The sequence below is a fragment of the Siniperca chuatsi genome, linkage group LG2 (genome assembly GCF_020085105.1).
Source record: "Siniperca chuatsi isolate FFG_IHB_CAS linkage group LG2, ASM2008510v1, whole genome shotgun sequence".
Lineage (NCBI taxonomy): Eukaryota > Metazoa > Chordata > Actinopteri > Centrarchiformes > Sinipercidae > Siniperca > Siniperca chuatsi.
In genome coordinates this window covers 11,252,315-11,268,917 of record NC_058043.1, presented here as the reverse complement: position 1 = coordinate 11,268,917, position 16,603 = coordinate 11,252,315, and the positions used below count along the sequence as shown (strand labels likewise).

General features: G+C 39.1%; 1 protein-coding gene across 2 annotated transcripts in view; it reads left to right on the top strand.

Annotated features, from left to right (window-relative positions):
* LOC122864017 (cadherin-22-like) overlaps nt 1-9,308 on the top strand; it is a 164,341-nt gene extending 155,033 nt beyond the window's left edge. For both annotated transcript variants that reach the window (XM_044171013.1, XM_044171021.1), the window contains 3 exons: nt 1,847-1,996; nt 2,337-2,438; nt 7,481-9,308. In XM_044171013.1, the coding sequence (XP_044026948.1) occupies nt 1,847-1,996; nt 2,337-2,438; nt 7,481-8,010 (782 nt within the window). In that variant the 3' untranslated portion in view covers nt 8,011-9,308. The remainder of the gene's footprint in view (nt 1-1,846; nt 1,997-2,336; nt 2,439-7,480) is intronic.
* Nucleotides 9,309-16,603: the final 7,295 nt, after the last annotated feature.

Sequence of the window (16,603 nt, the reverse complement as noted above, 5' to 3'; positions counted from 1 at the left end):
TTCAAGATTGTCCAAAAAATAAAAGCAACATTTGTTGTTCAAATGCCTTAAATTACCCATGTTTTCATTTTCCTGACATGGATCTCGAGTGGCCACGAGACTGCCGTTTGCATCCTATTCCAGCAGCAAATATCGCTTTCTCTTAACCGTGACCACAATCTTTCTCTATCTTTAAACAAGTAGTTCTTATTAATCATGCCAGCAGTCTCTAGACTGGCTCTAGAGATGGCAGTGTCAGTGTGTTGGTCAGTCTACATCTTTGGTTGAGACTTAAACGTCCAAAAGTTATTGGATGGACTGCCAATTTTTACAGATATCCATGGTCTCCAGAGGATGAATGCAAATGACTTTCTTGATTCCTGTGTCTTTCCATCTAGTGTCACCAGCAATAAATTGGTTTATGACCAAATACCTGCAAAATTAATGACATTCCCATCAGTCTTAGCTGTACTTGTGTTTAGTGCTAATCAGCAAATGTTTGCATGCTAAACTAAGATGGTGAGCATGGAAAACATTATACTTGCTAAACATCAGCATGATAGCGTTGTCATTGTGAGAATGCTGACATTAGCATTTAGATCAAAGCACCGCTGTGCCTAAGTACAGCCTCACAGAGCTGCTGGCTTGGCTGTAGACTTAGTCTTGTTTTAGCTATGACCATGGTCAAACAATGTCAGCCTCCCAGTAGGGTCATCAGATATGCTCTCATGTGTTGTTCTGGAAGGGAAAGATAAAAAATGTATTTTGTTGTATAGTTTAGAGGACTTTTTATTAGGTTCATGTCACTACACCTATTTGTTCATTTGGAGTTCCAATAAGGGCAAACAACAATCACTTTATTTACTACTTTGAGATAAAGGTGGATGTGTGATTTTGTTCTGATCAAACTACACAAGATGCCTCAGTATATGTATTCATATGTCCTAGAGAGAATCTTTTTTCTAAAGCAGACAGCTGTGGAAGAGAATGCTGTGTAAAAGTCAAAAGGACAAACTCAGGGGCGTAACGTTCCCATACATAAACAGTAATATGAAGATTGTTCTACATGTGCCAGAGAAGCTCTTGGGGGACATGGATAACAGTGATATATGTTCCGGGAGATGGATTGCTTGGTATCCTCTGTGCAAGTCTACCCACAATGCTTCTGCGACTCTATTTGTCAAAGCCTCCTCCTGTATTCTGTGTTGCATTTATCTATGTCTCCGGGAGAGGGCTCATATATACACCGGTGAAGTTTAATTTCAAACAGTGACTCATTTTCTCTGCTGTTTTTGTTTGCTTTAAAAAAAACACATGATAAATGTTAATAGCCCAAAAGCAGTTCACTTCCCCGGTGAAATCATTCAACCCCAACTTGACAATCCTGACACCCTTCGTCTGGAGTTCTTGAACTATGCATTATAGCAAAAGATTTATTCAGACTATGTATAACAGGGGTGGTACTTTTGTCTTTTTCTTTACCACTTGAGCACTTGACCATTTTATTGCCAAGTTATTTTCATTATTATGTTTGAATCAAATGGCAAACACAAGTGTCAGGTCTTCAAAATTATGATTTGTCCTGACATTTTAGTAATGTCAAATAGACCTGCATGATCAACACTCCTACTTTCACTATTTTTTCCATCAGTACAGTCTTGAGTTCAAAGGAGAAAAAACAAGAAGGGTAATAAAAGCACTCACTGGATGGAGTTTCATCAATTCTACTGCAGCCTGGTAAAAACCAGACATCAGTGGGCAGACAAAGAGGTTTTGTTCTTCAAATATTAAGTCTCTCATGTGTAATTCTCTGCTTTACCTTGTCTCTCTAACCCCCACCCCCGATACACTCAAACCACCCACCCAGACAACACAGCTGGCATCCGAACCCAGCGGTCAGGCTTTAACCGCCATGAGCAGAATGTGTACTTCCTGCCTATTCTGGTGGGTGACAGCGGGACTCCCTCCCTTAGCTCCACAGGCACCCTGACCATTCATGTCTGTGGCTGCGACACAGGTGAGAGCTACTGTAGGAGCTGTGCCATTACTAACATTATCATCATTGTCACCTTCTGCATCAGCAGCAGCAGTACTAAAAGGTCACCTACATGCCATTGTTTTGGTCAGCAAACAGTTCTTATCAGCTTATATTTGTGGAATACCAAATAAAACAAGGCCACAAATCTGCAGACAAATGGCCCTCAAAAGTCATTTCAGCTGGGTGAAAATATAATATATGCATGGTAAAACCACATTTTTTCTCTTGATAAAACAGTGCTTAATTGTTGTCCACTGAACTGACTTATAACTGGTGATGAATCTGTACAGTAAATGCTAATTTTTCTTTTGCAACACAGAGGGAGCCATCCAGTCCTGCAATGCCACAGCCTATGTAATGAGTGCTGCTCTCAGCCCTGGGGCACTTATAGCACTACTGGTCTGCATGCTCATCCTCATAGGTAAGCAGATGGATGTACTCATGTATGTATGGATGTATGTGGAGATAAATGGATGGATGTGTGATGGATGGCTAGACGGATGGATAAGCACAATTCATTAGTATTGCTTTTCTGGGGTCATTGCTAAGTTCAACTACTCCAGCAGGACCACCAGGAGCATTACGTTCAATAGTGGGATGTACAAGTTAAAAGGCAAGACTGAGGGCTGCACCTAAAGACATGACTCCGTGTCATCTGCTCATATAATCATGCAACCAAGCATGTGTCTTTTAATGGATTGACCACTTTTAGAGTTTATCTATATTTCACGAATGAAATTGCACATGCAGTGGCAGAAAAACTAAGACAGATGACATGAAAAACAAGATCAGTTTTTCATCTTTCTTTCATGAGCGGCTTTCCTGTTGGACATTTTGTTGCTGCTTTTATGAGGAGAAAGCTTTTGTTTATGAATGATATCAAGCCACTTTGATCCTAGGAACACAGATGGAGATGGAATGAATGGGAGTGAAGTGGAGGGGGGTTAGAGATAGCAAACAGGCAAAAGAGCTGCCTCAGCACTTGTATACCAGGATCAGCAAGCCTTAAATAGACATGGCTTTCCAGACATGCTCTGATTTTTATACACAGACATACACACATGCACACACTAACATACACTTGAATGCACACGCTCAGTCTCTCAGAGACCGAAGAGGTTTACTATTGTCATATCTTAAAATTTTATGAGTTAGCCCCCCCGTGTGTCTTAGCATCCCACTCCTCAGTGACAGAAAGAAACGACAACGCTGTCACAGTGTTTTGTCTCCCCCACTCACACCGATACGTTTTACATCATGCAGGCAGTGAATGATGGATGATGTGACACCAGGCAGCTTTAACTGCGACAAACATTGCTATCTATTTCTTTTAAGAGCTTTTCTAATGAGAGTTGTTAAAACTCTGCCTCTATTAACCAAACCATCTACTGGAGTGAACTTCAAAAGCAGAGCATCATTTATTCATCATGGTTTTAAAAGCCTCAACAAAAATGTTATGTACAAATCTGAGGCATCCTCTGCTGGCTATAAAAAAAAAAACTATGTTTGCCTGTGTATCGTTATTTTGGTGTTCTGGGCTAGATGACATCCTCTCAAAGGCCTGAGCTGCAAACAGTTCTCTGGCCTTTAAACTTGTGGAAAGCTAGACACTGCAGAAAAATAGAGTTACATGGTACAAATACTTTTTTTCATTGCAGCCTTGGTGATTTGGATGAAACATACATCATACATGTTTATGCTAAAGACTGTGACTGTGCTTTGCTATTATTTCATGTTTCGTGCCATTTTGATTCGACTAATGAAATTATGAAATGTTAATTCCAATAGTGTCAGTGATTCTAATCGGTGCTAAGTCCATGCCACTTTGAGTGACTGATACTGTTCCTGTTTTATTTACCATACACACATGCACAAATGTAGTATGTCTGCTTGTGCATGGTAAGCACACAGCCACATGCTTAGACAAATCACTCCCCATCTATTAAGTGCAATGCAATCCTTTCTCTAATGCACCATTACTGTGTGCACCTTGTCTTCTCACTCACTCACACACACACACACGCACACACACACACACACACACACACAACACACCTAACCAGCCAGCCAGCATTCCCTCTCTCCAGAGGCTGGACCACCTCTATTACATCAATTGTTGGATGATGAGAAAAATGAAAACAAATTTCTGCCTAATTACCTTACAAACAAACAGTCCCTCCATCAGTTCATTTATAGACCTGATGTGAGGAATCCATTCCACTGTGTCGCAGCATCTGCATGCATCCATTCCAATTACCTCCCATCTGCTTCTGATGAACTCCTGGGTGGGGGCAACCAGCGCAGCCCAAGGGTAAATTAACTGTCTTGTCAGGAAAGCTTATCGCAACATCTGTACACATGGGGACCAGCTTTGTATGTATAGGAGGTGGTTTTACACAGGTACATACAGTATGCTTCCTACAAAGGTAAATTCTGTACATGTTGTTGTGTTAACATTGCCTATGCTAATCTCTAAGTTAAATAGGTTTTCAATAACTCACAGTTTAAGCATGTGTACCTAATAGGCAGTGACACACATATCAGTGAGGAAGGGTTTGTCAGAAATTAGGTTATCTGATCGTCTTTGCTTCAGACTGAACTGCCACATACTGTCACATATTCCTTCAATACTATTTACTGAAGAAGCAGCTGATCTGCACGTATGAGGGAGTTCGTAACGTCAAGTTTTCTACCTCCTATTATTCTTCTCATTAGTGTGAATTTAGCGTAATTGTCTTAGTGCTTGTTTAGTATGCATGGCAGTGTGCGCTGCAATTTACCACAAACCATGACTGCTTCCTCAACCCCGTGGCAATTAATTCACCTCATTCATGGAGGAGAAGAATAAACACAATGGTTACAGACACCGCTTTCCCAATGGAGCCCAGCAAACAATGTAAGAGGAGAACTAATGTACATTATCAGTCAGAGATACTGCATAAAATCCCCATTCAAGATCAGCAAGGCTTTTTAGGCTGGCACAGTGCTTTAGGCAAGGAACACACGGGGCGTTTTCACTCCGCAAGTTATTTTTTAGGCCATTTACACCAAATGAAGACAATTACTGGGAGTAGCAACAAGTCATTTGTACAGATTATATGCTTGAAACCGATTTTGCACTTTGCTCATGAGAAAGAAAAGAGTAGCGGAAGGAGATGAAAGCAAAGGTGAAACATGGTGTTTTATACCCACATCCTGACTTCCAAGGTCACATTGAAAGAGTGCATTTGTGGGCTTTTTCATGCATACTAATTTATGCGCTTTAACAGGTGTGAATTTCCTGCATGCAGCACACAAAGTCTTGACATTGATCTAGTTTGACTGTGAAACGATGTGGGCATATCTCATTTTCACAATGTACGGACGGGTGTTCTGGTGGGTTCAGAGCATTAAACAATCTGTGCCATCCCAGACAGCACAGGTCCCATTATAATTGATAGTCTTTTTATCTCTGTGGGCTTGTAGGTATTTGTTTTAGGCAACAGGCTATCTGTTCCAGAAGATGCATGGTGCCTACTGGTTAATCATCTATCTAAATGTCCCTTCAATGGCATCCCTTTAGAGTAGTTTCTCATTGTCCCTGCTAAAAGAAAGAAAAAGGGTTTCTGTCCACTGTTACACAGTAACACAGTCCATAGCTGACTGGCCACAGGAAACACATTCTGCTGCCAGTCAAAACTCAATAACTGAGGACAAACATTGTCATTTCTTCATCTAAGTACTATGTACTTTGTTATCGCAAATTCATTTATAATAAGCCTGATTTTTATCACCAATATTAATTATTTCTCAGCATGTATGTAGAGTATGTAATTACTAAATGGTTAACTAGTTTAAAAAAAACACATGCCAACTAACTTTACTAATTCAGATGATATTGCGAATGTGTGGGAGAGCAGAAAATAAACATCTTCTGGAAAGAATCACATTTATTTTGATCAGTTATCCATTATAGAGAAGGAAACAAATGAACTTATCTACTACTAGCTACTGTGAATTCACGCAATACAAAAGAATAAAGGTGTTCAAAGTAATCATACTAACACGCTCTTAAACTGGTAATCATTCTGTTGCCTGAAAGTAAGACCCCCTTGTTGTCTTGTTGTCTTTTTTATTTAATAAATGAATTTCTGCATATTAGTGACACAAATAATATGATTATGTCAGTAATTTTTAATTTTTGTTTCATGTTTGTATTTGAGAGCATTTGCCACGTACTATACATCAATCCCTGTTCACATCTTCTTCTTTGCTTATTAATTAGTTGATCAAAAAGAGGCTTGATTGCTGTTTATCCATAAGACTATTGAATTGAGTTGTTCATTATCTTTCTCATACTTCTCAGTGTGCATAATTCATTCATAACTGCCTGTAATATGTTTTTTATCATCACTGGAAATGATATTTGATGCTGCTGCAAGCCTGAGACAAATCTGGTGGAGGTTTCAGGGGAATGGGTGCAGCCCTGGGGAGGGATGATAGAGTCAGGGGGTGGGTGTCTGAGCTAAGTGAGACTTGTCTAATCACAAATGTAGGCAGTAATTAAAATAACTAAGCTGAAATGAAAGCCTCATTGATTTATCTACATATAGCCTTTGTTTTCCTCTTGTCTCATTACTCTATAATGTGATCCATCTCAATTGTTTTCCCTTTTTTAAACCAGACTTAACATTCCGAGGCTTTCTTTATCTTTGTAGGTGGTTGCCTCCAGTTTTAAGTAGAGATGGAACCACAAAGTCTTAGTTTCACTCAACTTGGATGAGTATTGATATACAGATTGGTCTCCATTAGGCCTTTTGAATCATATTCCTGGGCAAGGCTATCAGGATTGTGAAAAATCAATGCTCATGCATTTGAAATGTAAAACTTAATATATTATCTTTTCCTGCTGTGCCTTTGCCCTGAGAGGTGAAATCAAAGTTACGATGGGAGTAGTTAGAAACTTTCCCATGAAAAGTACTCCATCATGCAAAGTGCAGGTTTGATGTGCAGCACTATACAGTATGTACACATTTAGTACAATTACTTTCTTTAGTACAGTCATTTTCTTTAGTACTGAATGCCTTGAATCTGGGTTTGGTATGTCATTATTCTTAGCAAGATGAAAAGGAATTCCATTTTTGCATGCAAGCTCTTTAAAGTCTGCCTGCCAACTCTTAATCCATGTCTGCTGTGCAGCAAGAGAGTTAAAGCTACAAATATCAAAACGTTGTAATGATTATAAAATCCCTTAAATGGGAACCTGTCTTTCTCCTGGCTTTTATCTCACCCTATTGTTCAGTTGATCTGACAAATTCATATTTAACGTTTATATTGTATTGTGCCACAACATGAGGGTGCAACATGTGCAAACACTTACAAATATCAAAGTTTTCTTTGTAAACTTGTACACTTAACCTGTACATATTTGACCATTACCATGGAATTACAATCTCTGTCTTGTTCTGTCTCCTTCTCCATCAGTCCTTGTCTTGCTGATCCTGACCCTGAAACGCCACAGGAAGGGACAGAGGATGGCGGAGGATGAGGAGGATATGAGGGATAACGTCATAAAGTACAATGACGAGGGTGGAGGGGAGCAGGACACTCAGGCATATGACATGAGCGCCCTGAGAAACCTCTATGACTTCCCAGAGGCCAAGAGCTGTGACTCTGGCCCGGACATCCGCTCACTGCCACAGTGGTTACAGGCTAACCGGGTGGGTGGTGGTGCAGAGGGAGCTGCAGCAGCAGTGGCAGACTTCTCCCTATTCAAAGGCTACATCCGAAAGAAGGTGGAACAGGCTGATGCTGACCTGTCGGTGCCGCCATATGACTCCTTCCAGACATATGCCTTTGAGGGCACCAGTTCACCAGCTCTTTCACTCAGCTCCATCCACACGCTGTCCACCACCTCGGAGCAGGATTTCTCCTATCTCAGCGACTGGGGACCACGTTTCAGGCAACTGGCGGGCTACTATGCTCCAGGAAACCTTGAGGAGGAAGGGTCCTAGCACAGCTTCTCCTCTGCAGAGAGACGTTTAAACTCCCTCTTCTTCCTGCTTCTTCTTCTCTGCCTCCTCTTCTCATCCTCTGGCACTCTACTGAGATCATTAGAGCCAGCACTCTGTACTCCTTAAAGACAGAGCAACACGTCTTTATCTCCTTGAAAGAAAAATCACAGTGTCGAACTTTGAACTCAAGTTTTTGACACTCTTTTTGTGAGAGTTTTCGGACTTCAGCATGGAAGCTCTGGTGATGACATGAGGTAGAGTAAAGAAAGAAATATTCAGTCACCACATTTGCAATTTAGTCTGAAGGGGAGATTTTCTCTCTCCCAAATCATAAATGAGAACCTTTATTTTAAGCTATGAGAGCTATGAGTTCAGAGTATCAACATTATCAATGTAGGTAAACCATGCCAAGGTAAACTATCTGATAAACATGTATTTATTTAACCAGGAAATATTTATGTATTTATTTGTTTTTATGTAGTTATTTATTTATTTATTTACACCATGATCTCTATGGTAACTGCAACAGTGAACTCTGCTGAAGTGCTAAAGAAAAAGTAAGGGGAGGAGGACATTATGAAAGGAATGAGAGACAACATGGAAGAGAGAAAGAAAGAAGGACTGCAGTGGCAGAGGAGACATCTGGGTCATATAAAAATTACATTCTGGAAAATATTTGTATTTATTTTCTATGACCACTTTTGTAAAATAACCAACTTAAGACGGATAAAAAAATAGCAGAGGCAAAAAGAAAGAGAACAGATGGAGTGAAAGAACTGCAGAAAAGAAAAGAGCTGCCAGTTCAGTCTGAACGGTTGAGACTGACAAATGTTTGCTGTATTTTAGTGATTTATAAAGGAGTTTTTGGAGGTCACAAAATGAGGACAATTGTGTGTTAACAATTTCTTTTCATATCCACAGCCAATTGTAAGGCAATAAGGCACAAACCGCAACAGTGATTTCAGACTAAACAAAATGACTGTTTCATGGAATTGGCTGGTGGCCAGTTTTGTCCCACAGGGAGCCAATTTTCATTCCAGATTTGTGTGTGAATGTGTACAATATGTTCAATTCATTTTATATCCTGAGACGTTTGATTTTGTTTTTGATATTCTATTTCCTTTGGGGAAGAGAGGGGAAACTAGAGACAAAAGGACGATTGTGTCGAATTAAGAGGGACACAATCTGATATCCTGATATCCACAACCTATTCAATGTTGACCTTAACTTGCAAATGTATGGAAAATTTAAAAAAAGATGAAAACAAATAAATATTTAATTTTTTTGGTAAAAACCTACATTTTGCTGTGTGCAATGAACTAAATTACTCAGTGAATTACTCCATAAGTGAGATCACATTGATAAGTAAATAGAGCATCTGTGTTACTAATTTTTGTTTCCCACTTGTTTGCTGAATATGTCTTCTGAATTATGAATAATTATGGAGCTAGCTTGTGTTTACACCAGGGGTAGATTCAGAGAATAGTCTTAGATGGAAACAAACAGGCCATTGACAGGCCACAGCCAAACAAAGACTGTCCTCTCGGTGTGGCTCCCTCCTGGCTGCCTTCTGCCAAACTACTGTAATTGTTGTAGTCACCAGAGGATGCTGAGGCATATGAAGTTGCTTTCATCTTTATGATCTGCTGCTAAAATGGCCATTCAGACAGTGGCTGGGAATCACTTTCAATTGCTTTCACAACTAGGTTTCAAAGAAAATGTCAGCTTTTTTCCGGTCATTAGTAGGTCTACGGTATCCACTGATTGCTGAGAGCTGACATTGGACTGTGTTTCAAACATAAATTATCCATCACTGCTAAACAAAAAGAAGGTTTCTCCAGACTTTTAGTGTTCTGTTATGGAGCTGAAGTGGCAGCAACTTGGAAAAATACAAAGTATTGCAGCTGTCACACTCCTTTTTGTCTTTACAAGTTTAGGTGTGATGCCACAATTAACAAATTAGGGTTTTGCTAATTTTACAAAGGTGTTTCAATCACAGCGTGATAAAAAAAAATGGCATTTTAGGGTTTTACTTATAATTATTAATCATCTGAATGACCAACTTAAAAATGTAATTCACCAAGGACATGGATAGTCTGGAGACATGTGTAAAGTAATTAAGTTAGATTAAAGTTCAAACTTAAATTGATTTCACAATTTAACATTGCTGTCATATTTTACATTGCTGCCTTTATCAATATGCAGCATACTCTGTTATACCATATTGACCTATACTGCTGCAGTGTATGTATTTATTTGTGTATCTTTGCCAAGGAGTGATTTGGCCATGCATTATTAATCATAGCCTTTAGCCCAACAGCATTTGCTAAATGACAAGCAAATGTCATGGTCTGGATGGATATACACAAATGTAGGTCAGCATGAGCTCCACAGTCACAGTCATACAGGGAGCAGTGAATACATGTGTGCCTTTAAAGAAACTCTGTACAAGACAATGTCATCCAGATAGTCACAGGTCATGTGAGGAATGCTGTGAAAGCTGAGGTTAAAGAGTGAGCACATATTCAGGGGAAGAAAGCTCCCCTGGTCACTTAGGTGTCCTATGAATCCTATTTTCCCTGCAAACAAGCCTTTCATTCATCTTCCATCATTATCAGAGAAAATGTCACTCTTTAGTGATGGCCTGCACATGTGAACATATGAATGTGTTGCCATAAATCAGACCATTTCCCCACAACTCCAAGGGGCAACATGAGACCTGTCATTAGTTATGCAGATAGATGTTTGGTGATTGACAGTTCTCCAGGGGTGCAGCTCTGTGTACATTAAATATCCTCTTCTCTTCTCTCTGTACTTGGCTGGGTAATGACAATTGATTAACATTGGGGGGAAATATGAATGTGCACTGCAGAAAATATCAATCATATACAGCCTAATAGCTGAATAGCACTAGTTATTTAGTTTTCTGACACACTCAAAACAAAGCTTTCACCTTCACCAGGGTAACAAAAATCCATTTAGCTAAAACACTGCATAAGCAAACCTGACTTTGCCGCAACAAATGCAAAAGCAGTACTCTGACAAGCTGAATTAATAAAGAGAGATGACTATTATAGTTAGATGGCTATTGACTCTTTACAAAAACTGCACTCAGGTAGAGAATTGCGTGAGCGTATGTTTTATTCACAGAATGACACTTTTTCCATGCCCAGGGAATCCCTTCATTCAAAGCTTGGATAATGACGACGACATTTTTGTTTTTGTTGTTTTTCACATTACTGTGAAGTAAAGTGCTTGAAAATCAAATGAAACAGCCTTGTGAGTTAAAACAACACAAAACATAAACAAAAAAGTAAGGCAAGATAAGGGAAAAAAAGTCATCACATAACGACATCCATTTTCTAAACCACTTTGCTTGTTTTGGGTCACAGTAGGGCATGCATTGGGCAATGGGCAGGCTACACTCTGGACAGGTCGCCAGTCTATCACAGGGCTAACACAGTTAAGAGTTTCCTCCTCAGCTAACCTTCACGGCTTTGGACTGTGGGAAGAAACAGGAGCACCTGGAGCTTTTGATTTATACTCCAATAAAGAGAGTTAGAGTAGTCTAAACAAGGAGTCAAACAACAAGGACAACAAGGAGTCAATAACAAGGATAAAAATGTCTTAAAACTCCATCATTCACATTTTTTATATTACCAAGGGTTGCAAGTGCTGCCGATCCCATTGGGAATCAACAGCTTTATGCAAGTTTTATCTGCTTGTTGTTTTTACTCTTTTGGTCTGTTGCTCTGTGTGGATGAGTCCTTCTGGCTACCACAACTCCCCCACATAAATCTGTACTCTTCAGTCACTTTCAGTCCACAAGTTCCCAAAATGACTCAAAAATGGCATAGAGCCAAAGTAAGCAACGGCCAGATGAAATAAGATGCACATAGCAAGTCAAAGAGATATTTTCCTCAGATGTGGAGTCCAGCAGGATATGTCCGTATTCACCTGTTTCTTCTGGACGTGTAAGTATTTTACATGTGAGGTCAGTAACATGCTAGCCAGAAGAACTTGATAAGATGACATGGTTTATAAGGCTTGCTGCTTTGTTATGGAGTCTTTTTTTCCTCCTTGTGGTCAAAAATCTTGAAAAGTTGAATTCTTGATACTTCTTTCACATATTGATAAATGCATGTTTTTGTGTGCCTGAAAACCAACACCTACAACAGTCACGTTATGTAATGAATTAGAGCACCTGTCTGGTTCAAGTGAGTTTCTTGCCACTGTCAAAAGACCCCTTCACTGTACATGTACTGTATTATCTACAGCATTTACAGCAAGCATGCTGTAGATTTCATTTCTTTACAAGATGGTGTGGTGGAATAATGCAAGTGTGTGTACAGTATGTTTAGCTTCTTTGAATGGTTGATATTTAGGGAGCTAGAGCAAGTTTCATTTCTTAGTGTCATTAAAATGAAAGGCGATGTACGTTTATAACTATGCAAAGCCTCTATAACCCTCTTTCCCTGCCGCAACTCTCCTTGGTTACTAAATGTTTATTTTTTGTTGCTGTTTAATCAAAATTTGAAGCAAGGAGAGCGAGATGGTGCTACACTCATCCCTCACTTTGTCTGGCTTTTGCTTATGTTACATATATATATCATAAGCCATGCGTTCTTTTTCTTTATATTTTGAATTTCTTGTGCCCAAGTAAAACAATCTCTAGTCTGAACGTAATGTTTTAGAGTAATTGTGCAGTTAAAACTAAACTAAATTAAAAATTGAATGTAGTCCACTGCTTTAGTTGTTTGTTTTGGCTGACCCTTGCTAATATCTAGGTGGTTTTGGCCATGGGGTATTTAAAGCTGCTGTTTCCTTCATCAAGGTTTAGGTCTGTGGGCTGAGGAAGCTGTCTATGTTTTTCTTTTTTCATAGCATTCAAGCAATCATAGCTTTGCACAGCGAAGGAAGCAGAGTGAAAAACCAGAGCTAACCAAGTTTCTGGAGGTTGGTTTTATTGTTGGTGCTCTAAGCCACCCAAAATTGCTGGCCACACAACCTTATCAGAGAGTTTTTAAATCTATTCCAAACAGAGTTTTAGGAAAAAAGTGATTTCAGGAATTTAATCTTCAAATATTGCATTTCTAAATGTTGTGCTGTTATAAAAAGATAGATTGTTAGAAAAATTAGACATAGATTCTTTAATGACTGCTCCGTCAGTTAGGTGAGCCGGGAACCTGTATACCTGAAAGGCAGATTTTCACTCAACTCACAAAACCTCTGTGATACATGTAAGATAGCATAATATGTTGTAGAATTTTAATGTTATTCACACTTTAATACTGCGTGGTTATGTATCAACATTTATTCCCCAAGTATTCCAGTATTGCACCCTTGGTACGCCTTACGATCCGCGTAGCCCAACTCACTGCACTTTGCGGTAGGAAAAAGCTTCTCCTGGAGAGGAGCAACAAACACTGGTGGCTGGGGTCCCGCTGCAGCTTGGGGGAAACCGGCTCCATCCCAGCCTCATACATCGAAAAAATACGGGTAAACACCACTTTCTACCCTGGGTGTTTTTTTCTCTTTTTAGCTACCTAGCTAATGTCAAGCTGCTTGTCATAGAAAAAAAACCCCATGTGCAGCATTTTTCTCTCTCACCGCACAAGCGCTTCACTCCAGCACTTCTCTGCCAGAAAAAAAATACTAGGCTATATGGACACAAGCCCTAACAGAATTAAAGCTTCACGTATCCACGGAAAAAGGCATATATTAAAAAATCGATCTCGGATTTTATGAATCGATATTGGATAATTCAAATAAAGATCGATTTGAATCGGAAAATAATTTTTTTTAAACCCAGCCCTATTTTGTAGCGGTCAATTTAAAGTGAGTACACCTGATTTAGAGGTCAGTTGTGACTCCTCTATACCTCATTGCACATTGGCAGTGTAGCAGACAATTGATTTGACTCTGTCCCTGTGTTACTACATTTGAGTCTGCCTCTACAGCATCTCTGTCACTTTAAATAAAGGAGAACATCTCACTGAGGCCTCACTATACTGTACAATGTGGAGAACATTAGCGCTGTATAGTCTCTTGACATGCAGCCTGTGTGGGTGCTGTGAAGTGCATTCACAGCTTTAGATGCATAAGGGAAAAAGTATATAATGTTTTTTTATTTATATATATATATATATATATATATATATATATATATATATATATATATATATATATATATATTATCAGGCAAAAAATTGTGGCAGAAAAACAAAGTGTGTGTTGCTCACAGTGCTCCTCTTAGCAATATAATGAGGAAACAAAATCTTACAAAAATGGAGACAATATATGAACACTACTAACCATGCTGTGATAAAGCTCTAACAGGAATGTATGTGGAACAAAACCATGACAATTCAGAATTGAGACCAGGAGGCAGAGTTGCGGTCCTATATGCTTCTCTGCACTTCCATTAGAACAGTTACCCACCCAAAAACCCGATAGAGATGGTGTCTGCCCCTCGATCACTTAAATTAATTAAATCAAAAGTAAAAAGAAGAGGAGTTATACATAAAAACCTAATAAAAAATAGCACCACCACTACTATAGTACAACAAAATAGGAGAATTAAATGTGGACTCGTAAACATCAGATCTTTGTCACCTAAAGCTGTACTAGTAAACAATTTAATATCAGATTATCATATTGATTTATTTTGTCTTACTGAAACATGGCTGTGTCATGAAGAATATGTTAGTCTAAATTAATCCACTCCGAGTAATATTAATACTCACATTCCTCGAGGCACCGGCCAAGGAGGTACAGTCGCATCCGTCTTTGACTCAAGCCTATTAATCAGCCCAAAAGCTAAAATAAACTAAATTATAACTCGTTCGAAAGTCTTATTCTTAAGGCCCTAATACACCGGACCGATGGTTGGCGGTCGGCCAATGTCGGGCTGTCGGTGAGCGTCTGTAGCCCTGGTTTTTGCGGTGTGTTCCAAACTGTTGGCACTTGTCGGTCCAGACAAGTTACAAATGACCTAATTGCAAGTACTTATCATTGTATTTGTATTGTTAGATCTCAGTGCTGCATTCAACACAATTGACCATCACATCCAATTAAAAAGACTGGAACATTTAATTGGCATTAAAGTAACTGCACTAAGCTGGTTTAAGTCCTATATATCAGATTGATCTCAGTTTGTACATATTAACGATGAATCCTCCATGCACGCCAAAGTTAATCATGGAGTTCCACAAGGTTCTGTGCTTGGACCAATTCTATTTACCTTATATATACTTCCTTTAGGCAACATTATTAGGAAACACTCCATAAACTTTCCTTGTTATGCAGATGATACCCCATTATATCTATCTATCACCATAAGGAATCTCTGAGTTATCTTTGATGAGGATATGTCCGTTAACTCACAAACTTCAAGGACTGCCTTTTTTCATGTAATATTACAAAAATCTGGCACATCCTGTGTCAAAAAGATGCAGAAAATCTAGTCCATGCATTTGTTACTTCTAGGCTGGATTATTGCAATTCCTTATTATCAGGCTGCCCCACTAAGTCCCTTAAGACCCACCAATTTTTCCAGAATGCTGCAGCACGTGTACTGACAAGAATCTAGGAAAGAGATCATATTTCTCTCATATTAGCTTCTTGGCACTGGCTCCCTGTAAAATCCAGAATAGAATTTAAAATCCTTCTCCTCACCTACAAAGCCCTTAATGGTCAGGCACCATCATATCTTAAAGAGCTCATAGTTCCCTATTATCCCACTAGAACATTGCACTCCCAGAGTGCGGGGTTACTTGTGGTTCCTAGAATCTCCAAAAGTAGAACGGGAGCCAGAGCCTTCAGCTATCAAGCTCCTCTCCTGTGGAACCAGATCCCAGTTTGGGTTCGGGACACCATCTCCACATTTAAGAATAGGCTTAAGACTTTCCTCTTTGATAAAACTTATAGTTAGGGCTAGCTCAGGTGAGCCCTGAACCATCCCTTAGTTATGCTGCTTATTATTATTATAATTATTATTAGTATTGATGTCATTATTATTACTATCATTGTTGTTATTAATATTATTATCACTACCATTACTATTACATCAGACCTCCATGTGGAATTTGCATTGTGCTACTGTATGTTCTCTTTCCTCCTGTGCTCTCTCTGTCGCTCTCCCTCTCTCTCTTTTTCAGTCAAGGCAGATGGCCGTCCACAGAGAGCCTGGTTCTGCTCAAGGTTTCTGCCTGTTTAAAGGGAGTTTTTCCTTGCCACTGTCGCCAAGTGCTTGCTCATGGTGGGAATTTTTGGGTCTCTGTAAATAATATTATAAAGAGTACGATCTAGACCTGCTCTATAGGAAAAGTGCCCTGAACGTCTGTTATGATTTGGTGCTATATAAATAAAAATTGAATTGAATATTACATTACATGTTGAATATCGCTGACTTTGAGGATAAAGTTTAAAGGTTCTGTAAATGAGATTCTGAACATTAATATAGCAGCAAACAACAATTTGCTTATGGAGGACCACAAGTAATGGAAATGGAAATAGTAATAAAGCATTTCATTAATTAACAACTAATTGTACAATAAAAAGGAGTATTAATGAATGCATTTACAAATGTGTT